Consider the following 26,481-nt stretch of genomic DNA (forward strand, 5'->3'; position numbering starts at 1 on the left):
ATGAACCACAGAAGCAAGGGGTAGGCAAGGTCTCCAAGGATCACTATGGGCATTTCTCCATCTCCCATTGGAATCTTCTGGTCTACAAAGGAAGTCTCAGTGTGCAGCTTTCTATAGAGTCCAGTGTTCTGAAAGATGTGTGCATCATGTACCTTCCCTGATCACCTGCATTGATGTCAGCAAAAAGGCCCCGGTGATCCACCAGTGCCTGCCAGACCATAGAGAAAGTAGCCCTTTTGGTAGATGTACTCTGTTGCAAGATGATCTGGGGCCCAAATTGGGATATATGTGCCATCTCCCACCCTGCTGCAGTTAGGGAATCCCATCGATTATTTCCTGCACGTTACCAAGAATCACAGTTCTTCAGTATTTACGTCACGCTCCCTGTCAGTAACCAGCCCAAGCCAGGGAAGCTAGTGATCCAACCAGGAGACCAAATTCAGTGATGAATCCTGGAAACACACACATTGCGTATAAACTAAGTAGCAGCAGCAGGAGGCGATTTGGCCCTAAACACTTGCATCACCGCAACCCCCATGATGGACTTTCCAACTCCAAATGATTTGCAACTGACTGGTAGCAGTCTGGAGTTGCCAGCTTCCAAACAGCAATCACCACTAGCTTTTCCACAGTGAGGGCAGCTCTCATTCTGTTGTCCTACCGCTGCAGTGCTGGGGCAAGCTCCTTACATAGTTCCAGGAAGGTGGATTTGCGAATCCAAAAGTTCTGCAGCACTGCTCATCATCCCATACATGCGTCACGATGCCCTCTCACCATTCAGTGCTTGTTTCCGCCCTGTGCAGCTGTTCCATGAATGCCAGCAGCAATCTTGAATTCTTTGTTTCCATAGCAGACAGCAGACAGTGTTCATAACACTCTGTGACATTACAGACATGAACTGTGACTGTATAGATCATTGTTGCAACCAAGGTCCTATAACTGCACCAATTCTTGTATAAAGAACATCAAGTAAGGTGTCTATGAAAAGATTGCAATCTGTTAGTTAGGATTATGCTGTCTGTATGTGTGTATCATTTTTGTATTTCAAGTTATGAATATTGGCTATGTACTTGTATCTCAATGTGTTTAATTCTAAGTAGCATCAGTGACACATTTGGTCAGCTTCTTGAGAAAGGACAATGCTGAGTAAGTGCCCGATCAAGAAACACTTAACTGACAGTGGACTTTGGGAGATGCCAATCCACATCTGAGCTTTCCTGAGAACGTTCGAACTAACATGTAAACAATGTCGTCAGCCTGTAAAAAACTGAATCATTCATGGATGTGTGACTTGCCCAGGTGGTTACAAACTCCATTCTGTTGCTGCGACTTTGCACAGAAGAACAAAGGGGTTTCCGCCCACAAGAGAGAGAATATAAAAGGCCCTGGAAGCCTCTCCATTTTGTCTTCAGCTGGCTCAAGAGATAGCCTCTCCACCCTAAAGAGATGCCTGAAAGAAACTGGGACAAAGGACTGTAACTATGGGGGTGTGAGTGATTGCTGGACCCGGGCCATAACCCACAATGTTGGTCTGAAAAGGACTGAGCCCAGACTAGGAAGGAGTCTAGTCTGTGAAAGAAGATTATTGGAACATCTCTGAGAGTGAGCTTTACCTGTGTTCAGTTTCCTACTGTATTAGGCTTAGACTTGTGTGTTTTGTTTTATTTTTTGCTTGGTAACTTACTTTGTTCTATCTGTTATTACTTGGAACCACTTAAATCCTACTTTTTATGTTTAATAAAATTGCTTTGCTTATGAATTTACCCAGAGTAAGTAATTAATACCTGGGGGAGCAAACAGCTGTGCATATCTCTCTATCAGTGTTATAGAGGGCGGACAATTTATAAGTTTACCCTGGATAAGCTTTATACAGAGTAAAACAGATTCATTTGGGGTCTAAGCTCCCAGAAAGACTGAATACTGGGAGCTGGGAAAGTCCCTGGTAACTGAGAAGCCCCTGGGCTAAGTGAATCTTAGTTACTGTGAACTGCAGGGGAGTGTGGCCCAACCTCTTGGTCTGTGCTGTAGCCGACTGGCGTATCTAGCTCAGAAGGATGGGAGTGGAGGGAAGCCTTCTCTGGTGGTATCCCAGCACATCTAGTGACAGTCTTGAGGGAGTTTCTGTGACCCAACCCATCACACGCTCATCACCAGACTGGTCAGCAGTTCAGGATCCATGCTGTCAGGTAGAGATGGCGGGCGCACAGTTTACAAGGGCTGTTGAAAAATAACAGTGCAAAACAAAGTAGGAAGCCCATGGAATGACGGGACGGAAAGAACTGCATCATGAGATGACAAGCATATCCCCATGATCCACCGAGATCTGATCCCAGAGCTCCCAGCAGCAGAGGGTGACAGAGGGTGGCAAGTTGCACTGTGAGATGCTACCTATGATGCACTGCTCTCTTTGTCAATGCAAGAGCAACGACTGTGGATGCACTTCACTGACACAAGCAGTGTTGTGTGGACGTGCACAACCGATGTAATTTAAAGCGGCTTATGATTGTCAACTTAAGTTAACTTAACTCTGTTGTGCAGACCTGGCCTTAGTCATATAGGGCCCCTCCATGGGACAGAGACAGGGGGCTGAAGGCTCTGGGAGGCTAACTAAGCAAAGTTTTTGAGAAATCAGCTCCTCAGATGCTAGACAAAGAGAGAAACCTCCCAATAGCAAGGAAACTGGGGATCTGTGGAAATAGACAGCCTAAAAATCATTCTCTGCTGGCAGGACTCCTCTGCCCTCCCACAACCAGCATAAATCTTTCAGCAGCCATGGTGCACTGGCAAAGTTCTTGGCAGCTTTCATCCTATTAACACTATATATCAATAAGCAGATTTATTTCTCTGTATCATGAATTTAGGTCAGATCTTCCAGTCCACTTTGGTACATTTGCACTTGTGATTTATCTTACAACGAAGAAGTGGCTACTCAACCCTTCTGCAGCATTAAAGAATGGAGGAGATCATCAGTAAGTATGGATCTGATACAATCCTCACTCGGGCAAAACAGCCACTGAAGCTAATGGAATGGGCAAGGCCTGGAGGACAAGGCCCTGTATGCTTAAGAAATAAGTGTTTTTCCATGTAAACATAGAATGTACGAATATTAGAAATACCAAGCCAGGTCATGATGTTAATTTTAATCAAAGATACTGGAGTACACCCCAGTTCTTATAGAGTATAAATTAATTTTTGATATCTGTGTAAATTTTACAGGACCTCAATATTAAGGTCTCATTTAAGTGACATCAAATTCCATGGAACTCAGCTGATCTACCTTAGGCCAATAAAGGGATCAGTTAAAACTGAAGCTTTAGCCTTCCTGCTTTATATAAGTGCATCAGGCCAGTTATCACTGAAAACTGAAATCAAATTACTGCAGGCTCAGCAAGGTCTGAAATCACTAAGGGCAATGCAGTCCCTGGGGAGAGGAATTTCCTCGTGCACCACAACTGTTATCACACCAGTTAATTAAGAAATGGCACTGACAAGTTACCAAGAAATTCTGTACCATTCTTCTTAGCTGGAGGGATGGAGATAATACACTTTTCTTAGTCAAGGGCACCTAAATACTAGAGGAGATAAGATTCAACCAAAATGCCTGCGCTTCTTCAGATGCTGCAAAACTCATCTTCCATCTGGACAAATAATTCTTAAAGCTGTTTGGGAAATTTTTGATGAAAGTTTTTGTTGGAAATCGCAGATTTGTCAAACCCCAAACGTTTCTCAGGAATGTGCAAGTTTCTACAAAAGTTTTCCAGAGGAAAGGTTTCTCAGATCCAGGGTGGAATTTCTGGTCAGCAAGAACCCACCATACACACACCTCCCCCTGAGAGCAGCCAGGCACTCGCCTAGAACATGGGAGACTCTGTTCAAGTCCCTGATCTAGAGCAGAGTCAGGGCTTGTTTACACTTAAAAGCCTGCAGTGGCTTGGCTGCGACGATGCTACCTATACGACCGGGGGGCTTCTCCCATCGGTGCAGGTAATCCACCTCCCCAAGAGGCTGTAGCTATGTTAACAGGAGAAGCTGTCTACACCATGGATTAGGTCGATATAAGTGTGTTGCTGAGGGGTGTGGGTTTTCACACCCCGAGCGAAGCAGTTATATGGACACAATTTACTAGTACAGACCAAGCCTATGTCTCTCTTGCTGGAGCAGTTCCACTCTTTATAAGTAAATAAATATTCATTGGGCCAGAAAGAAAGATAGAGGCTGAGTCTCTGTCCCAGTGGTTATGACATTCCCTGGGGATGTGGGAGACCTGTGTTCAAATCCTTGCTGCAATAAATGTTTAATTATTTATACAAGTGGAACAGTCCTAACAGGAGCCCTTGAGAGAAACTAGCTTGCTAGTTAAGGCACTCATCTGGGATGTGGGAAATACAAGTTCAAATTAATGCATGAATTCAGCAGGGCAAGGGCTTGAACCTGGGTGTCCCACATGAGCGCTCTGACGCTGTTAGAATTCCTTCCGAGACGTTTTTCCCATCCGCTTCCCAAGAACTCAGTTCAACTCCAGACTTCATCACTCGGGTATCTTTATTTGGCACACAGCAATGCTCCATGGAGTTGAGCAAGGTACATCACAGATACAAAGTTACAGAGAAGAACTCCTCTCTCTTTATATACATATACACACCTCATTGCATTTACTATAAACATTGCATCACATATTTTGGGATTGGCTTGGTTACTTTGTAGGAACCAATCTCCATTCCTCACACTTTGTCCATATTTTCCCTACTCTTTACCTCATCTTTACATTCTCAACTTATCTTGTCCATTGTTATCTTGTTCTTTGTAAATGGTTCCCTGGGTGTTCCCTCCCCTTATCTTAGCCAGTTCAGACATTCTGTCTCTCAGCTCACTGACACATTTACCTATCTTAGCACACACACATTCTGTTTTCACCCTAATGGTCTGTTTACCTCTCTAATCCTGTCTCTGAAGAAATGAAGCTCTGTACTCATGTCAAGCCAGACCTACAATCACCGTAGCTATAGACTAATCTGGGGAGCAATGTAGGAGGGTCTCTTTCTCTCTCTCTTTCACTGAAAAACTTTGAAAGGTTTCCATTTAATCTTGGTGCAGAATTGGAAAAGTTTTAAAATCTAACACACACACAGACACACACACAGAGCCAAGTGCCTCTTCTACAGGATGAAGATGCATTTTGGGGGAAGCAAACTCCAACTGTGACCTGCAGCCAGGAGCGGCGCCAGAGTTTCTGACGCCCTAGGCGGACAGCCATTTCGCCGCCCCCCGTGGGTCCGGTGGACCTACCGCAGTCATGCCGGCGGACAGTCCGCTGCGGGAAAGGCTCCGGTGGAGCTGCCGCAGTCATTTCGGCGGACGGTCCGCTGGTCTAAAGGCTCCGGTGGACCTGCCGCAGGCATAGGTCCGCCGGAGCCTTTAGACCAGCACATCGTCCGTCGAAATGACTGCAGGCAGTCCACGGCAGCCTTATAGACCAGCGGACCGTCCCGCCGAAATGACGCAGCAGACCACCGGAACCTGCGTGCCGCCCTTCCGGCCAAAATTAGCGCCCCTCCCAAAAAAATATTCTGGCGCCCTAGGGCCATTGCCTAGGTCGCCTAAATGGTTTAGCGCCGGCCCCCCCTGCCGCAGCTGCCAGGGGAATGTCAAGATATGGTACGGTTTCGTTTATTTGTGGCCAGCAAGAAGTGAATTTATAAACAGATCACTGCTGTGAAAATTGAACCTACCCCATTCAATACAGGACTGAAAAAAAATAGGGACCTCGAGGAGGTTTCATCTAGTCCAGGTCCTCTGCTACTCATGGCCCAGGGACCTAGTATTATCTAGAGCATTCCCTGACAAGTTTTGTCTAACCGCTGCTCTAAAAAATCTCCAATGATGCAGATTTCCACACCCTTCCCCAGGCAATTTATTCCAAGTTCTTAAACCCACAACCTTGACAGTTTGTTCAGACTTAAACTGCTCTTGCTGGCAATTTAAGACCCATTGCTGACCATCCTTGTCCTATCCTTTCCCCCCTCTTCAGGGGGAGGGGGGGTTTTAAGGAGAACTTTTTATTCTCCTCCTCCTACGTAACAACCTTTTGTGTACTTGAAAACTCTCCAGACTAAACAAACCCAATTTTTTCAAATCTTCTTCAAAAATAGGTTATATTTTTTAACCTTTAATCATTTTTGGTTTGGCCTCTTCTCTGGACCTTTCTCCAATTTTGTCCACATCTTCCTGAAATGTGGCCACTCACAAACTGGCCCACAATATTCCAGTTGAGGCTTAATCAGCAAATGGATTATGAGCAGCAAGAATTACTTCTTGTGTCTGCCTTACAACACTGCCCTGCTAATACCATTCCCAGAATGATGTTTTCTTTTTTTGCAATAGCATCACACTATTGACTCATATTTAACTTGTGATCCACTCTGACCTCCAGGCTACGTCTTCACTAGACGCGATATATCGATCCCCAAACACGCTTATGTCGATTCTGGAACTCCACCAACTCGAATAGAGTTGCGGAATCGACAGGGAGAGCCACGGACATCGATCCCGTGCCGTGAGGACGGTGAGTAATTCGATCTTAGATACTTCAACTTCAGCTATGTTATTCACGTAGCTGAAGTTGCGTATCTAAGATCGATTTTCCCCTGTAGTGTAGACCAGCCCCCAGATCCCTTTCTGCAGTACTCCTTCCTAGGCAGTCATTTCCCATTTGTATGTGTGCAACTGATTGTTCCTTCATAAGTGGAGTACTTTGCATTTGTCCTTATTGAATTTCATTCTATTTACTTCAGACCATTTCTCCAATTTGTACAGGTCATTTTGAATTTTAATCTTATCTTCCAAAGTACTTTCAACCCCTCCCAGCTTGGTATCGTCCGCAATCTTTGTAAGAGTACTATGTATGCCATTATCTAAATCACTGATGAAAATATTGAACTGAACTGGCCCCAGAACTGATCCCTGTGGGACCCCAGTTGGTACGCCCTTCCTATGATCTCTGTTTCAGGAGGTGACTACACATATTTGAGCAATAATGTGCTCAGTCATGGAGATGCAGGAGAATTGGCTGTGCTGCCCTTACAATCAGTTAGTCAATGTATTGGGCAGAGCAGCTAGTGGGCAGTCAAACACATTGAGTGGTGATGTGATCAATTCTGGAACAAGTGACTCGTGATAACACCACTCATCACCTGCCTGTAGCTGAGGAACACCACAGAGATGGCATCAACACCACAGGGCAGCAACTGATGAACAAAGTTTTAAAAAGAATCCACTCCCAAAGGAGATGATATTAGCCTACACTGTCTTCAGACAAAAAGAAGTGTCTCCTATAACTGGAGGGGTGTTAAAAGGCCACTTCACCTTGAAACATGTGTTAACTACTTATGCTAAACAGTCTGTTCCACCTTGTATCTAGCTGTGATTGAGTACATTACGTTTCCCATACTTGAAGAAGAGCTCTGTGTAAACTCAAAAGCTTGTCTCTCTCACCAGCAGAAGTTGGTCCAATAAAAGATATTGCCTCACAGTGGAGACAAAGCACTTTAGTTTTATCCCAGAGTAAACTAGGTGAGATCACCCAAAAGCATGAGGTAGAGTACTGGTCCTGTTTGTGGCAATGAAGGCAGGAGAGGTGGCCACACTGCAGTAAATCATTATCAGCAGAAAATATAAAGGCCTTAGGCAGGGGAAATGTTTGCATATAATCTCAGCCATTTAACAGAAGAAGTAGACAGAACTACATCAAACCTTCAAATGAACAAATCAAAAGGAGTCTGAACAAGATACTGGAAATATGTTTGGGAGGGGACATAGGAGGCACTAATTCAATCTGGAATCTTTGGTATGAGCTTTGAAAAACTCCCTGTAACCGTGCCTTAGTGGGTCACAACTGAAGGTACCAAATTCAGGACAAACTGCTGAGAAATAGGGCAAACACAACCCCAAACTGGTGGTTGGTCTTTTATAAGATATACCAAACCAGCCACAAAAGTAAATTCCTGTTTCACCATACTGAAAACATAAAGGTAGTTTCCTCAGGCATTCCAGTTCTTATGTCACCACCAAAAACACTCCTTACCCCGAGTTGTATGACAAAATCACATGGCGTTGGATTATTTGTTAGCTACTCAAGGCAGCATTTGTGCCTTGATTAATGAAAGTTGTTGTTTTTATTCAAATCAGGATAAGCGCATTGAAACTGATGTTCACAATACGATGGACCACTTGAAAGTGCTGCATGACGTGGGCTCTGAAACTTCTGCATGGGATGACTCTTGGCGATGGCTGATCTCCTGGCTTCCGGATCTCGGCACCTGGGGGAGACGCATCGGGCTCCTGTTATTATTGGGACTAGTGGGATTTGTATGTGTGTTTGTCCTTCTGCAATGTTGCATAAACTGGGTCAACTGGCAGACCCCAAACCGGTGCACGCGCTGGTGGCAGTAAATACACCTCAGTCCGCCAAGGGGTGGAGTGTAGGGGCAAAGTTGCGGAAGATTGGCGAGGAGCTAAATGGTGGACCGAGTACATGACTGAATGTGAGGAGAAGATGCAGGCCGTTCAGTGAACTTTCCTGATAGACTCTGCCAAGATATGGTTTAGTATAGTTCAGTATATTTTCGTTTGTAAACAAGTCAGTTTATATAATGTGTACGATTTATGAATGTAATGAATGTAGCCAGCTGTTGACTCCCTATAACCCTGAGATAAGCGCGGGGGATATAACATTGCGGAGAACTCCCCTCGGCAGAGTCCTGCCTGGCCAACTGTCCCGAACAGCCAGAGTCCCCTGCAGCCGCTCTGCGCGCCTCAGGGACTCCCCGCGCAGCTTGGAGTGTAAGTTTTTCCCTCAGTAAAGTCTTGCTTATTATTCTCAGGCTGAGTGTCATTCTTTCACTGGTATATTAGTCCCCATTCGGGGCACAGGAGGGTATCCCATTGTTCTTACTGTGGAAAATTACAGCAACAAGATGAAGTTTGGAAACACCTGGGCAAGTCCCACGTCCACACATTTCACCTCCTCACAGCAGGAAATTTCATTAAGTGTAGATGGGCGTCTCCTATGGTTCATTATCAGTTAAATGTTCTTTTGATAGGTCATTCAATTTGAACAGTCCCTCCAAGATGTGCTGGCTAATTACTTTGTGGGCGTTACCTCAGGAGCAAACATTTGAAATCCAAGTATAGTGCCAATACTTATAACTTCACATACAAAAATGATACATGCATACAGATAGCATAATCATAACCGGCAAATCATAACCTTTTCATAAACACCTCACTCGACACCCTTTCTACAATATTTTCTGCAAATATATAACAGTGGTTGCAACAATGATCTATCTCATTATATTGTCATCAGATAACATCACACTCTCCGAATAAATAAAGTTTATAAAACATTTTGGGCTCCCTCCAGGATGAAATGTAAATACAAGTTACTTCTTACTGCAATTTATTTTTTCAGATCCCTGATTAAGAGAGGGCCATTTAAGGTGTGTCTACACTGCAATTAAAAACCCACAGTTGGCCTGTGTCAGCTGGGTCAGGTTGCTGGGACTCGAGCTAAGGGTCTGTTTAATTGCAGTGTAGACCTGGAGCCTCGGCTTTAGGACCTTGTGAGGCAGGAAGATCTCAGAGTTCAGGCTGCAACCTGAGCCCAAATGTCTACAGTGCAGTTAAACAGCCCCTTAGCCTGAACTCTATGAACTGAAATCAGCTATCAAAGGCCAGCCACGGGTGTCTAATTGCAATGTACACTTAAAGACTATGGGTTTATCGACACTTGAAATGCTACAGCAGCATAGCTACATCGCATGTTGGGAACTGCTATGCTGGGGAGAATTAACAAGCTGATTTTTGTTCCATTGTGCAAAATGCCAAACCGTGTAGGACCCGATCCTCAGCTGTTGTCAATTGGCATAGCTCCACGAAAGCTGAGGATCTGGACTTACTGTACCAAAGTGAGATAGGCCTGGTCTACACTAGAAAATAAAGTTGGCTTAGCTACACTGCTCAGGAGTGTGAAAAATTCACAGCCCAGAGTGGTGTAGTTAAACCAACCAGCAGCACTTAATGCAGTTCCCAGGAAGTGGCCGCCAGGTCCCTGCAGTCCCTAAGCAGACGTGTGGCCAGGTGGCTCCGCGCACTGCCCTTGCGCCCGCAGATGCAGCCCCCACAGCTCCCATTGGTCACAGTTCCCGGTCAATGGGAGCTGTGAGCAAGCACTTGGGCAGGGGCAGCGCATGGAGCCTCCCTGTCCACCCATGCCCCTAGGGGCCACAGGGACCTGGCATCCAGTTCCAGGAGCTGCGCAGCACTAGAGCACACAGGGAGCCTATCTTAGCCCTGGGCCCCTGCTGTGCCACCGACCTGACATCAGTAACCAGTTACCAGTCACCTATGAAAATAACTAGGAAAAAATCTTAACCTTGGCCATGGCACAGCCCCAGGAAGGAGAGGTGTGGAATTCTATAATCAAGTGGAAGGAGTTGTGAGACCAGAGCAGTAGTAGACCTGAGGGACAGACTCACCAGAGAGGCCAGAGGCTGCAGTAGGAACTGAGAAACTGGGTGAGCTGGAGCTGAGGCTGCCTGTTGCCCTGATAACCTCCACACACACACTTCCAGCCAAGACTCCCACACCTCTCTACCCCTCCCCAACCTTTTACACACACACAATCCCCACACACTCAGTTCAAACTCCTTTCTTCAGTCTAATCTTATTAGAGCTGGGCAGAAAACAGGTTTCTCAGCTGTTTGGCAGTGATCAGGAGGGAAATGCTGGGAGGTAGGTGGAGCAGCAGGGATGCGGGGCATTCAGGGGAGTGGGAGGAAGAGGAGGTTGGGCGGGGGGTGGGGAGAGCTTGCATGCCAGTTGGTGCAGAGAACCCACTAATTTTTCCCCATGAGTGCTCCAGCCCCGGAGCACCCACGGAGTTGGCACCTATGCTCTCTTTAGTTTAAGAAAAGAGTAAGGGGTGACTTGATCACAATTAATAAGTGTTTACATGGAGAACAACTATTTGATAATAGAATCTAGCAGATAAAAAGGTATCACAAGATCTAGTGGCTGAAAGTTGAAGCTAGACAAATTCAGACTATAAATAAGGTGCAAATTTTTAAGAGTGAAGGAAATTATTCATTAGAACAATTTACCAGGGGTGGTGATATATTCCCCATCACTGGCCATTTTTAAATCAAGATTAGATTATTTTTCTAAAAGATATGCTCTAATTCATACAGGAATTAATTCAGGGAAGTTCTATGGACTGTTATACTGTGTGTTAGATTAGATGATCACAATGATCTCTTCTGTCCTTAGAATCTATGCCTCTCCTGACAATTACATGCAGCCTTGCAATACAAAAATGAAGAGATTCGAATCAATATTTTGCATTATGTTTAAAAGGTATTAATATACATCAATTGTCATCTCATAGAATCTCACAGGTATGAAGCAATCAAAAATGTAACCATTCCTTCTGAGGAGCAATTTAATGTGTTCAATATTCCCAACCCCTGACTGTCAAAATCTTTGCAATAGGGCTTGGGTCCCAATCACAGCGGTGGCCTCCCTATGCTAGCTTTAGTACAAATATATAGAAATGGACAGTCCTGTGTCCCAAAGACTTTACAATTTAAATAGACAAGACATACAAAGGGTGGGAGGTCAAACGGTATGGCTATACTGCTCTCAGGCTAAGGTATGTTGCAATCCCAGGGGGTATGAAGCACACGACAGCAAAGGCCTCAGCATGGGTTGTCTGTGCCCACCTGGAAACCTGGATATTTAAGCAGTTAGCCAATGTTCAAGTCTGTGCTGCTGCAGCATCACTGCTTCTGAACCTGAGCTAGCTCCATTAAAGCTAGCTCTGGCATGTCTACAGAAGCGGTAATCAGACCCTGCCATTGTACTGCCCAAGAGGAAGTGACTTGCCCAAGGTCAAACAGCAGGACAGTGACAGAGTTCCTGATTCCCAGCCCAAGGCCCTATCCACTACTCCTCGAAGGCTCTCTTCCATGTTCCATTGTAACCCTAACCATTGTGAATAGCTCCACAACAAGGACTCGATCCTGGATGCTGTCGAATGCCTCTTGTGAGGTATTGGAACTGCAAAGGCTTGTGTCTTGCAGAGTCAGAGATTAAATGTACATTTCTCAGATATCACAATTACAAAGAGCATCCCACGTTTCAGAACTTCACACAATAAACAATTGCAGGCTAACTTTTTTAACACATAGCGTTACAACAATGGAAACTTTGTTGTGGGAGCGAGTATGAGATTAGACAGCAACAGCAGACGAGGAGAGGCACAAAGCCATGACAATAGGAGAGTTGATTGGATATATTTCCCCCCACAGAAAAATTTAGACTTTGTCGGGGTGGGGGGGGGAAACACCTAAAGATTTTGACCCCAAAGTTGATTGGCCAAAAGTCCAATTTTTCTATAGAAAGCACATTTTCTGCAAAAAAAGGTTCATTTAGTCAACTCCCCTACCCGCAATTTTCCATTGAAAACCATTTTCAGTGGAAAAACTGCAACTAGCCCTAGTTAATAGCAAATGGAAATGTGAGGTTCCCATTCATAGCAGGGAAGAGGAGGATTTGGAGCTGTTTTGGAAAGAGATCAAGAGAATGTAAGAAGAAAGGAGATGGGTAGACTGCTACAAAAGCCTGGAATGGCAGCAGGAAAGGGTCAACCTCTAATGGAAAAAAAGAGGATAGAATGGAGAACAGAAGTGGCAGAGCAGAAGGGACAAACGGGGGAAGAGAGAGATGAGATCGCAAAGGGAGATGGGTGAATGACAACAAAAGGCCTTTTGGAAGAGGAAAGTAACTATAGACATAGATGGAGAACCAGTGAAAGTTTTTCATGACTGCACTGATACTTCTAACACACAAATGTTGACAATGGATCAAGAAACCAAAATCTTTTTTTGCAAGGGAAATTTTCCTTCAGCCGGTTTTCACCCTGATCTTTCATTAAGTTTGTACAGTCGAGGAAGGGAGGGGGCAGGTCTTGTGATTAAGGCACTGGACTAGGGGTCAAGAGGGTTCAATTCCTGGCTCCTGCACAGACTTTCTGTGTGACCTTGGCTAAACTGTTTGACCTCCCTGTGCCTGAGTTCCCCATCTGTAAAATGGAGATAATACTATTTCTTTTGCCTGTCTTGTCAATTTAGATTGTAAGCTCATTGGGGCAGGGACTGTCTCGCATTTGTTTGGGCCATATTGTGCTAGACACTGTGGAGTGTCAGTGCTTCTAGATTCTACTTTAATACAAGTAAATATGAACACACAATAAGTACAGCCGACATTGCTGACAGCCCAGGAGGTGGAATGAAATTTGGTGATCCATACAGTACTGTGGCTTGCTCTTTAACACAGTGCAACCTGCAATATGAAATCATTGCAGCTACTACAAGTAAAAGATAGTGTTACAAATGACAGATTTCAGTATTATGCTGAGGTAGTTTCTCACTATTAGTGTAGTCCTCTTTGTCCCTTTCACTGGTCAGACACACAGCATGCTTTTTCATCAGGGCTTAGTCAGTGTGTTTTATACCACGGCAGGCACTTCCTGCTAAAGCATCCTACCAATGGCAACCATTGTTCAGGCTGGGTGCATTAGCCATCGCTCTGGCAGCAACCAAGGTCATGCTGACTCACTCCCTCTGGCTTTTCCTTTACATCCAGGGGCCGCTCCTGCCATAGACACTTGGATATTCATAATCTTCCTGTCACTTCAAAGCTGCAATGCCATTCTTTACAGAGGGCACAAAGAATTGAATTGCAGTCTCTTAAATGTTCTATGTATCAGATTTCTGACTGTTTTCCAAGTAGTTACAGATAAAAATGTGATTACTTTTCACTAAGGAAAGCTGATAAACCACTTGAAGGTTTCTTATTTGAATAAGACAATACTCCTATGGAAATACCAGAGTAAAGGCTAGGGGGAGAAAATCCCCACAAAGGAGCTCCTTGTGGATTTCCCGTAAATCATTTGGGGGAGGGTGCAGGGTCCCTTCCCACTCCTACCCTCCCTTCCCCCTCAAACTTCTTCTGAATGGATTGAGCAGGAAAACAAGCAGATCCCAGGGAAGCAGCAAAATAGCAAGTGTCATCGGTATGCAGGCCCTGTGCTCTGTGCTGGCTCTGAGATGCCTTATTCTCCTGGCATTTCAATTCCAATGGGACGTCTTACTGCCAAGATCCATCTTGCCACTGCAATCCCTATGATCCCTTCAGTGAGGACTCCACACAAAAAGAGAAACTGCTGAGCTGCAGTTCATCTGCATATTTGACACCATCAGCTCAGGATTAAACAAAGACTGTGAATGGCTTGCCAACTACAAAACCAGTTTCTCCTCTCTTGGTTTTCACACTTCAACTGCTAGAACAGGGCCTCATCCTCCCTGACTGAACTAACCTTGTTATCTCTAGCCTGCTTCTTGCTTGCTTATATATACCTGCCCCTGGAAATTTCCACTACATGCATCCGACAAAGTGGGTATTCACCCACGAAAGCTCATGCTCCAAAACATCTGTTAGTCTATAAGGTGCCACATGGCTTTTTGCTGCTTTCACACAAAAACAGTCATGCAACATTAGCTTTTCCTATTAAACATAGATAAATGATGCACCAACTCCCCAGCAAGGCCTTCCTCCTCATTTTACTTTCTAAGAGATTCGGGGGGACGGGGGGGACGGTGAGAGTTCCCCTGAGGTTAATATCTACTACAAATGCAAACCAAAAGAGCAACAAAATATAGGAATGACTGTAAAGCTAATCAGTCATAGCCCAGATTATGATTGTAAAGTACTTTTCAAATGCTAAGTGCCAATGGTCTGTTATGGATGTCATTTCATTTCCTGCCCGCTGGTATCGTGAGCCACTCTACTGCACAGAAGAATGGAAAAAAGTTAGAGTACTCTGAACCTGTCATGATCTACAGCAGTGGTTCTCAGCCAGGGATACGTGTACCCCTGGGGGTACACAGAGGTCTTCCAGAGGGCACATCAACTCATCTAGATATTTGCCTAGTTTTACAACAGGCTACATAAAAAGCACTAGCCAAGTCAGTATAAACTAAAATTTCACACAGACAATGACTTGTTTATACTGCTCTACAGACTATATACTGACATATAAGTACAATATTTATATTTCCAGTAGGTTTATTTTAGAATGATATGGTAAGAATGAGAAAGTAAGTCATTTTTTAGTAACAGTAGCTATGACACTTTTGTATTTTTATGTCTGATTTTGTAAACAAGTAGTTTTTAAGTGAGGGGTAACTTGGGGGGTACACAAGACAAATCAGACTCCCGAAAGGGGTACAGTAGTCAGGAATGGTTAAGAGCCACTACACTACAAATACCCATTGTATCCTTTCATGGAAAATGGTGTTATTTAGGTGCCTTAAAGTTGTGCTCTTAAACCTACTTGTAGGCATCCAAATAGAAGTGACCTATATTCCAAAGAGGGTAAGCAAATGAAGGCCACATTGACGTCAATGGGAGCTGGGATTGCTCAGCACTTCTAACAAAACAAAAACAGCCACTTCTGTGTAGGTGAGTAAAGGCAGATTTTATGTACCTCACTTTTAGGCCCCAAGATTTGAAAATTTTTGGCCTAAAACTTTAACAGGGACTTTACAGAATGTTCTGGAAATTCCAAAGATCACCATTTAACATCAAATCCAGCCAGTTTCAGTTGCACAGGTGTAAATCTGGAGTAACACCAACATCCTAAGTGGTGTTACTCCAGATTTACACCTACAATATACAACTGAGAATAATATTTGGCTCTGTATTGAGTGAAGCAAAGGAAAAATTTAAAAATTATTATTTTTTTTAATCAAATGGACGACCATCAGCCTCTAAATTCTAGAGAAGATAAGAAATTATCTAATACCTGATGAGTGAAAACCTTCAAAGCGCTGGACTCCTCCCAAGAGTTGCTGAGTGCTTTCACCTCCCCAGGAAGTCACTGAAATTAGCGGGCTCTCAGCACTTGGCAGCATCAGTCCCAAAGGCAGTCAGTGCTGTTTGAGGACTAACCCATCAGATTATTCCTATGTGAAATAACTGTCCTTATTTTATATTATACAAAGAGTCAGGAAGAATGGAGCCATATCTTCGTGACCCACAACAGTTAGGTACTCAAGCATGGGATCTTTGTTACCCCTTCTCTGTTTTTAGTTTTGTTTTTTGGTGGGAAGGAACCAAAAGTGACAATGTATAGCGTTCATGTTCTGCTAAGAGTGCGTAAGAATCCTGGCCCCACTTAAGTCAATCGGTGTTTCGACATTGACTTCAATGCGGCCAGGATTTCATCCCAGGTCTTCAGCTCTACTGATGAGCAGTACTGAAAGGACGGTACATTGTTAAAGAGGCCATTCTTCAGGTGAGGCGTTAAAATGAAATCTTTTCTGTATGTCTCTATCTCACTACATTTTCAGAAAGATTAAAAGATAACCCATATCTCCTGACCAATACATTCTCTCAACATCAAGGTTTAAATCCAAAACTGTGTACACCTGCTATTGCTCAGGGCACAAACCTTTTAGGTTTACTCAGACCAGTATAATTCTTTACTGCTTTGTAAAACACTGAGAAACCTTCAATGTATGGAAGAAAAATTCTTGTCTTTATTTATGCAAGATATGAATGATACAAATTATAATTCAGTGACTACTTTGAATTTTTAATAAATGAATAAAACAAGTCACAGGGGCTCAGACTGGGCATGAGATTTTAAGCATCCCAGATTAAGCATGAGATTGGGAGCCAGAGTTCACTGGGTTTTATTCCCAGATCAGCCAGCAAATTACTACGAAGCCTTCACCTGAGGTTTATCTGTAACAATTATGTGGAGGCAAACTGGAGTGTGAATGCAAAAGAGGTTAAGTGACAAGGGGCTTGTCCACACAAACAATTAGTTTGGGGGAAGCTGGGGTGTGAATGTACCTTGCTGCAGACAGTCCATGTGGAACCTGCTGTGTGCATTAACAGTTTGTTAATGAGCTTTGATCTAGTCTTGTTTGAAACAGGAGTAGATCAAAGCACATTAAGCTGTTATCACAGGTCAGCAGGATCTATACAATTAAGTCTGCAGCAGGCTAGTGCAGGGCACATTCACGTTCCAGTTTCCCACAAACTAATTGCTCATGTAGACAAGCTCAATGTCACTTAACCTCTCTCTGCCTCAATTTCCTCATATGTAGAAAAGGGTAATAAAACTTACCTGTTTAATAGGAAAATGTAGCTAAATGTATTTTCCCTTTGCTCTCCCCCTCATCCAACCCAATTTTACAAATCCCCTAAGGGACTATCCCACAAAGGAGGATCATGATGGTGATACTGCCACAGAGCGAAGCAGCCAAAAACCTACAGAGGTTCACTATCAGCCTCTGGCAGGCCAACTGAAAGAATCGAGAATGTATCTAGCACTTACACATCCCCACTCCAGTCACCGCTGTATCTGTGCGCAATATGGAAGAACACAAGTCTAGTATGTTTCAGAGGAACAGCTCCTCATTTATAAGGCACAGGTGTAAAGGGACCTTAATGTAAGTGAGAATCTGGCCCAGAGTTTATTCCAGATTGGCAAGAATGAAACTGACTCGACATCTTAGATGTGGAGCAGAGAACAAAGAAAGGGGAGGTGAAGAGGAGCAGAGAATGCTACAGAGGCAGGAGTCAAAAGCAATTTGAGACTGAAATGGTGGTGAGGAGGAACAAAATGTTCCAAGTATTATCCTAGACATGAGCAAGGAGAGAGATTGAGAAAAAAGCATAAAAGAATGAACTAAATTCAGCCATGGTAGAACTCTACTAATGTCAATGGACTTTCATCAGGGATGGATTTGTCCCAGTACTTTTCAGTTAGGGCAGAGATTGTATTGCTGTTTCTTTAGACTTCCAAATTTTGTTAAGTTTGATGGTGAAAGAAGCTCAGAAATAAAGCCTGCCTCCTAAAAATATTTTAATCCTTCCCTCCGCCCTCCCCCCTACATACACACTGAGGAGTGGATGAGGAGAGTCCCCAGTTAGAAAAAGAATTAAAGCCCTAAGTCATGGGCTAGCTCTTTTTCACCCACTAAACGGTTCTAACTACTTCCATGGGTAGCTAGTTCAAAGGAACTGATTGGTTTAATAGAACACACAGTTACTTGTATCCCCCACATACTCCTCTGTTACTACTGGTGCAAATATTGTACAAGGGAAGGGGACAAAGGGAAAGTGCAGGCACTTACATTTCATCCAATATCAATTCCTCCTAAATCAGGAAAATCTTCCTCCTCCTATCCCCCATTTAAATTTTTGTTTTATTGAGGTTAAAAAGAGACGAGAAAGGAAAATGAGGAAAAGATGGGTATTCCACAAATAAAAGACAATTCAGCATACATTAATGGATTAAAAAACAAACAAACCTGCCATTAGAAATGTAACAGCTATCCAACCCAAGATAAGAAGTGTGTAGTGCAATGTTGTCAGTAACTAAGCTTTACACCAACTTGCCTTATAACAATGAGATATTGAGAGAAATTCAATAGCAAGGTTGAGCTTGAAACAGTCTTGCATTGCAGAACTGCTTTTGGACACAAGGGAATTCATAAACCAATGGAAAGTCAGGTTCACAATGTGCATAAAAAAATATGCTAAAGAAGAGCCTGGTAGAAAAACAGGCCAGGAAGCAGGATTCTGAAGAACAAGGATGCTTGTGCCCACTTGAAAAGTTGTTCAAGAAGTGTTGGTCCCTCCATAGACAATGCCAGAGATTAGGGGAATGTCTGCACTGTAATTAAAAACCCACAGATGGCCCATGCCAGCTGACTCAGACTCATGGGACTTGGGCTATGGGACTGTTTAACTGCAGTATAGAGGTTTGGACTTGGGCTGGAGCCCAGGCTCTAGGACCTTGAGGTGAGACAGTCCCAGAGCTCAGGCTGCAGCCTGAGTCCAAGGGTCTACTCCGCAATTAAACAGCCTCTTAGCCTGAGCTCCGCAAACCCGACTCAGCTGGCACAGGTCAGCTGTGGGCGTCTAACTGCAGTGTAGACATATCCAATGTGACTTTGAACTATTTTCTTCCAAATGCCAGTGGCACAGGGTAAATAAAAGCTACCCAGGTGCTAATTTAACCTGTGTATTTGACTTTAAGAATTTTCCTAATCTTACTCTGATAAATAAACACAAATTGTTACTTTTGGCCAGAACGGCCTCTTCCCCAGCATAGTCTCACCCCAATCACAGTTGCAAGAGAGCTCCATGTTCAGCTCTAAGTACAACAAATATCCAGATTGCGCATGCCACGCCTTCAGGAGGGCAAAACTGCTGAGGCAGAAGATTATTTTTTCATAACAGATTCAAAGAAAAGATGGCAGCCAAATTATACAGACAATTCCAGTACCAAGAGCCTAATTCCACATAGATTAAGACCCTTAGACTTAAAACTATTTATTCAGCCATCCAGGAGCCCTCCAGGCGCCAGCGTGGCAAGCAGATGCTTGGGGCGGCCAACGGAAAGGTCAAAACTCAATAGTTCTTGTCCCTCTTGTCCAGTCTAGGTACCCTGTAGAAGACTTCCTCTTACCTTGGCCTTCCTTCAGGCCATGGCCCTCCCCGGTCCTACTGTACCTCAGCCTCTCTCTAGCCCTTCTTTCACTCTCTAGCAACCACCGAGGGATTGCAGAGATCTCTCCCTACCTATCGCCCTACAGCTTCCTCCCTCCAGGCTCACCACCCCAGCTCTTCCCACAGCTGGGCTTCTTCTTCAGTGTTGGGTCTGGCCCACTCGCTAGGTGCAACCTGGTGTTTTAACGAGGTCTCTGCTGCCAGTTAACTTTTTAGTGAAAAAGTGATTTTAGTAAAAAAATGATTGCAAAAATTATTATTGCAGGAATTTGCACTGCAAGTGCTAATACACAAACATGCAAAAACACACCTCTATAAAATAACAGAGGAATAGTTTCCAGAAAACAATTAAATATAGACAGTTAAGCCTCCAGTTTAACAAGATTTGAATAGTCCTACTGAATCCCTACTCCCATGATTACAGGTACACATGGGCTTAAGTACCTTGCTGACTTGGTGCCTAAAAGCAAGACATTGCCACTGCAAGCCTAACATTCAGTTTTTATACTTGAAATGAAACCTAGTGATGAACAGAAACATTATTTATAAGATAGGGAAAAATCAACAGAACAAAAAGAGCTTTTAAAATGATAAAATTCATGGAAATTTGTCATACTGTTACAACACTGTTCTGTCAATCCTCCCTTAAAACCTACAGCTATTACAATTGCATGTTATAGCCTTGAAAACTGAAAACTCAGCAAAGCAGCATCTCTCTTTTCACCTTCCTGCTAATTGGTCCAATAGTTGGAAAACATAAGGATAATAGCTGATTGATTCCTCATTTCTTCCCACTGAATGCTCTTAAACCTGGACGGCAGACTTAACATAATAACTACTGTGCTTACTGGAAGCCAAGTTTGCTATTAGGTCATTGATTACAGCCTCACATCTTTTGTATCATGTAACATCATGACACCTCAAGACACCAAACTCTTTGTTTAAAATATGGCCATTTTAACTACTGTACAAGAAATTTCAAGGGCCACCACAGCGATTTGTATTTTAATGGTGGCACAGCATAAATCATATGTACAGAAATTAATATTTAATGTAATGCATTACAACTGAGTGCACCGCCACTCCCTACTGTGTATTTACTTTCCCATCTCACTGACCCATAATACTGAAAAATATTTCATTCTTTCAAATTTGAGGCTTCCTGCTGCAGTCCTTATAGAAAAGTCCCTTTGAAGTGATGGGAGTTTTGAATGTGTAAGGACGGTAGGATTAAGCTTAGTGGTATGTTTCTTACATCCAGTGAGGCACATCCACTAGAGGCAAAGGTTAAAGTGACAGGTCTGTCTGATCAGCGATAAAGTGCAAAGAGTTGCTAATAGCAGATGCAAAGGTATAATAACGAAATAATTCATTAACTGAATGGATACTTGTTTCAGTACAAATTCAGTACAAACTCAAATTCTATCCCAGTGTACAAATGACTTCAGACACAGATAACTCCTGTAGAAGCAAAATAATCTCTGTTGGGAGTTTCACTTATACCAGGAGCAGATTTACCACAAAACAAACTATACGGTGGAATGGGGCCCCCAACAAAGGGGAGCCCCCAAAATGCAGGGCAAATATCACCTGATAACCTACCCCCATGTCCCGGCCAGAGGAGAAGCAGGGTCAGGCAGGCAGGCTGCCTGCATGCTATGGCTGGTGGCCCCACGCCGCTCCCAGAAGTGGCCGGCTGCTGGCATGTCTCTGTGCGCCCCTGGGCAGCGCATGGAGACCTTCTGCCCCCCTCACCCCAAGGGCTAAGCAGAGACGTGCCAGCAGCAGTGCTAAGGCGGCTCCCTGCCCGCTCTGCCTCCCTACCTCTGGGCTGCACGACTCCCAGAAGCTGCCAGCGGGGTCGGGGAGGTGCCGGTCACTTTGGGAGCCGTGCCACTTGAGGTAAGTGCCACCCCCCTGCCCTTCTCTCACACCCCATCCCCCTGCCCCAGCCCAGAGCCCGCACCCAGCACCCAAACTCCCTCCCAGAGCCAAACCCTCCCCCCCTCCACCCTCAACCCCCTGCCCCAGCCAGAGCCAGCACCCAAACTCTCTCCTAGAGCCTGACCCCCACACCTCCTCCTGCACCTCAACCCCCTGCCCCGATCAAAGTACCTCACTTTATTTTCATTTACTTCTCATTACTTATAATATAGCAGGAGGCGGAGAATGAAAAAAAGAATGAAAAACGGGGGTAGGTGGGTGCGATAAGAGAGAATGTTCTTTTTCTTGTCTGGGTCCTGAGGGGGGGTCCCCCAAAATGAAGCTGTGCACAGGGCCCCACTAATTCTAAATCCATCACTGACTTCTACCACTGCCTAGCAAAAGGTCTTGGTTGCCTACATGTGAAGCCCCCACACCCCAGAATACCCTCTGCAGTGCATGTTTCAGAAGACACACACAGGCTATTTTTCATAGGCTTTGGAGGGAGCCTGAACTGGGGCAACTGACTTTAGCCCCACCACACTACTCTGTCTGTCCATACTGCTGTATAGGAACAGATTGGTTTAACACAGTAGTATGGGACACCTTCCTCCTTTTTAAGTTTTCGTTGTATTGTACAAGCCAGTAACTGATCACCAGTGAAATAAGGGTTCACATTCTGGGCCACGATCAGGATGCACCGAATGGAAGTCTGACAGCATTCTTCTTTCAATCTTACCGACTTGTTTCCATTGCATGTGTCATGTATCCACAGGATCTGTGTTATGCTCCAGCTTTTAATCGGTCTCTTAGAGGAATCCCTTTAGTGTGGCAGACCCCCAAGGAGTCTTACACTTCCTTCACGTCAGGGCAGGTCACACAGCCTCACCACCTCCTAGACTGAGCATCTGCCCAGTGCTGGTGGAAATCCAACTGAGAAAGACTTCTGCTAAAGACTTGTACACTCCCCAGGGACTAATGCAAGTATTTGCAGGGACACTCAAACAGCATTTTCAAAACATAGTGGGATTTGTTTGTCCACTGGAACACAGCACTGGAAGTCCTTAGGTCAGCACAGAGAAACAGAACACAGTCCATTCTGGTCAAGCCAGAGCAATTCACCAGCCAAGCTGTAGAGAACTCAATTTCAGCCTCTATCTTTCCCTCCTGACCACCTTAGTCAGTCGCTGGAGAGAGCAGCCACGTTCCTCCAGAACCAGAAGCCCACACTCTATCCTCTGCTGGCCAGATCTCAGTTCTTTGTTCCTGAGCTGGGGCCTTGGTTGTGGTTTTCTAGGTGTTAATGTTTAAGTCACTGGGGATTTCTATTGTCTCCCTTGGATTCTGCATTGATATGGAAAGACTTTCAGCAGCTTCCAGACAGTTCCTTAACAATCCTATTCACTGTGGCTCAGGCAGCAAAGCAAAACTCTCACCTCATGTCCTGTGTTGCCCCCAAGCACAGACTTAACACTTTTCTCCCCACTGGGTAACAACACAAACGCAAAGTGAAACTGAAGATTCATATAAAATTCCCACTTTGTCACAGTCTGCATCTTGGCTTGTCAACAGCAAAAAGCTGGGAGTGCCTGTGGGGTTCCTGCCATGCCGCAATACAACCAAAATCCCTTAGACCAGTTTGACTAGACCACCTCTGACTGAATTCTAATGCTACAACGTCAACAGATAGACATAATTTGCTTTATTTTGAGAAGTTCTGAAGTTCATTCAGGCCACAGAGTCAATGGGTGTATTAAAAAATTAGATTAGAAAAGCAGATTAGAATGACAGACAGATTTGGGGTGAATCCTGCCTTCACAAATGTAGAGGGCCTTATACGTAGAGCCCTGCAAATCTGCAGATACCCACTTTATATCTGCGGCTGTGGATACCCACTTTACTTCTGCTGATGCCAATACCCGCTTTACTTCTGTGGATGCGGATACCCACTTTATATCTGCAGATGTGGAAACCCACTTTACTTCTGTGGATGTGGATACCAGTTTTATATCTGCAGATACGGATACCCACTTTACTTCTGCGAATGCAGATATCCATGGACCGTGTTTGTGGATTGCGGATCGGATGTGGATACAAATTTTGTATCCATGCAGGACTATACTTATATGTAACAAAATCAGTGGCTGTTCTGCAGGGAGTGGGAGGAAGAACAGAATTCTGGGAGCCTGTTGAGAGGGTGTAAATGCCCTGTACACCACCATGTACAGCTCAGGTGAGTCACCCTCCTCTCCAAAATTGATACATAGGCCAGAGAGGGCCAGGATCCTGGAACTCAATTAGCAACTGTGGAATGGTTTCTCTGCCATTTCATGTCCAGGGAGCAAAAGGATTCTTCCCCTTCCTCCCTCAATGGTTATCTCCTATGCACAGCCTGTGGGTCCAGAGACAAGGATTTGGTTCTGTGGGCTCAATTCTGTGTTGATATGCACCCCATGCAATCCTACAGACTTCAGTGGGGGGTAAATCAGAACAGAATTTATATCTACAGGTTTTCTAATGTCAGCAAATCTTGTCAACACAGACATCAGGGGCTGAATAATTGCTCAAGTTTAATTTTTTCTTATTTAATCTAATTTCTTGCATTAACAATTGCCCCTGTGGTAATGCCCAACCCCGTGTCCTCAGTAGTTCCTGATCAGCACTGATGTACACTGCTTTGAGAAGATCACAGCCAGATACTGTTACCTAGATCCCCTTTTTCCTATCAGTTACATTTTATAACTGCACCTTAGTTAGACTTCCCTTTTACTGCTGGACCACTTTTACCAGCTCAGCTCTCATGACAGTGCAAGTTACCCACCCCAATCCCTGAAGCCGAGGGCACTGGTTTCAAATCCTGCGCCCACTGCACTGGACCAGCGAGTTTTGGAGGAAAACATCAGCTCTATCTTTTATATAAGAGCTTAGTAAGCAGTGTGTGCAGCACAGCAAATCAAATAACTCTGCTACAAAAATATTATTTCTGAAAACTATCCTGGTCACTGGAACAAAATATTTAACTTATCCCATTTATCAGGAGGTAAATCAAAACCTTTGCATTTATAAACAAATATTTATAAAAGCGCATACAGCTTATGTAGATATTTTGTTGTTTATAAGCTTAGTCAATGAATCACTGTTCTCAGTGAGAAATATCTAGTTCATTGCTTCTCACTGAATAGATCTTCCCTATATTTGATTATAAATGGCAATATAATTTTACAGAAGAAAAACATCACTTTAAATTTTCAGAAAAGATAATTCTTATACGCTTCCTCCTCTTCTCCAAAGGTTTACTTAATGACATCAATGTAATTTTTGTGTGCAAATTAATTTGCTCTGTCTTTATATACAAAGATGAGAAAATTTTCAAATTTAGCGATTAAATAGGATAACACTGGATATGCAAACACACACTACCATAGATGGAGTGTATGCTCATTGTATGAATCTTTGTTACTTCTCTTAATGATAAATATAGCTAGCAGGATGACATCCAAAGGTGAGGAATAAATAAAAGATTACATGATAAAAGGTTATGTGTAACACTCAGAATTATACTTCCCATGTTATACAAACTCAGCTGAAAGACACTCCAAACATATGTATCAGATCAAATACTTCATCCTTTAAGGATAAGCTAGAAGTTTAATTTTCACTGATTAGTGTGATCTCATAACTGTCTTCTGGCTGCTTTGCCCCTCCTGAATGAGAGGCTGCCCCCTAAATGTATATAAAGGTGTCTCTCTTTCCACATATTCCAATATACTGAATACAATATACTCATCACCCAAAATGTTATATACACGCTTGTCCAGGTTTCACTTTAAATAAGGGCCAAACATTCAGGTATGACAGAAGTATTTCCCGGCGCTGCAAATGCCTGCTATTAGAAGTAGTGGTTCCCAGTTGCTATCTTACTACACAGGTTAGGGCAATGCCTGTGTATCATCGGCATCTTACGCAGCCTTCGGTTTAAAACGTCATATAATCCGCTCTTAAACGCTACAGTCATTGCTGACTCTTGAGCCCTCAAATAAAACACTCCTCCCCAGCTCATAAATTCATCCCTCCAGGGTTCTTTACACACATTCTCCACAAGGCCGTTTTTGCTTCCATGTCTGATCAACGGGCTCAGGTAGATTAACACGGAGGGCATCCGTGGGAAGAGCTCCTTAGGCCCTTTTCGTTATTTCGTTTTGTTTAGTGCAAGGGGTTTATTCGGGAGAGAGAGGGGGAAGAGGAGAGCAAAGCATCAGCTAACTCACCTCTCTCAGCTGCTCCAGCTCCTGTTTAAGGCAATCGTAGTCAGCCTCCAGCTCGTCATATTGCTGCTTCAGGGCGAGTTTTTCCTCCAGCACCACCAGTCCATATTCAGCTGCCTGGATCTTTTCGTGGGTTGTTTCGGTGAGCTCCTTAGTCAGCCTTTCGATCTCAGCCTTATAGTGATCCACTGTCTGCAATACCTCTTCTGCAGCCATAGCCCTTGTGGATGGATGGATGGATGGACAGCTAGATGGAGAGGGGGCGGGGGGGAAGGAAGGGAGGGAGGGATGGCACTGTCCCTGGATGCTCCTGCTAGCTACACTGACTAAAGCACTGAAGAGAGATGCAACATGGAGAAGCGGAGGAAATCAAAGAAAAGGCTGCAGCACCATTTGCCCTCTAGCCGCTTCTCTCCTTTCTCCTTGGCCTGTCAGCAGCAGCCCAGCGAACCGGAGCTCGGAGGAGAGGCAGCTTGGGGATTTTTTGCTTATTCACAGGCACTGATCCGCCATGTCTCGAGGGCAGCTTCACTGCAGTCTGAACTCTCCACCTGCTCCCTCTCTCCCCGCTGCTGCTGCAGCCTGTGCAAAAAATGATGCAGTCTGTCTGCTGCCTGCCTGGAACCAAACGAGAGGAGGAGAAAGC

General features: G+C 44.2%; 1 protein-coding gene across 4 annotated transcripts in view; it reads right to left on the reverse strand.

Annotated features, from left to right (window-relative positions):
• The window catches only part of BICD1 (BICD cargo adaptor 1), a 274,856-nt gene extending 248,783 nt beyond the window's left edge, over positions 1 to 26,073 (reverse strand). For all 4 annotated transcript variants that reach the window (XM_032778931.2, XM_032778930.2, XM_032778929.2 and 1 more), the window contains exon 1: positions 25,839 to 26,073. In XM_032778931.2, the coding sequence (XP_032634822.1) occupies positions 25,839 to 26,051 (213 nt within the window). In that variant the 5' untranslated portion in view covers positions 26,052 to 26,073. The remainder of the gene's footprint in view (positions 1 to 25,838) is intronic.
• Between the last annotated feature and the right edge of the window lie 408 nt (positions 26,074 to 26,481).

The sequence above is a fragment of the Chelonoidis abingdonii genome, chromosome 1 (assembly GCF_003597395.2).
Source record: "Chelonoidis abingdonii isolate Lonesome George chromosome 1, CheloAbing_2.0, whole genome shotgun sequence".
Lineage (NCBI taxonomy): Eukaryota > Metazoa > Chordata > Testudines > Testudinidae > Chelonoidis > Chelonoidis abingdonii.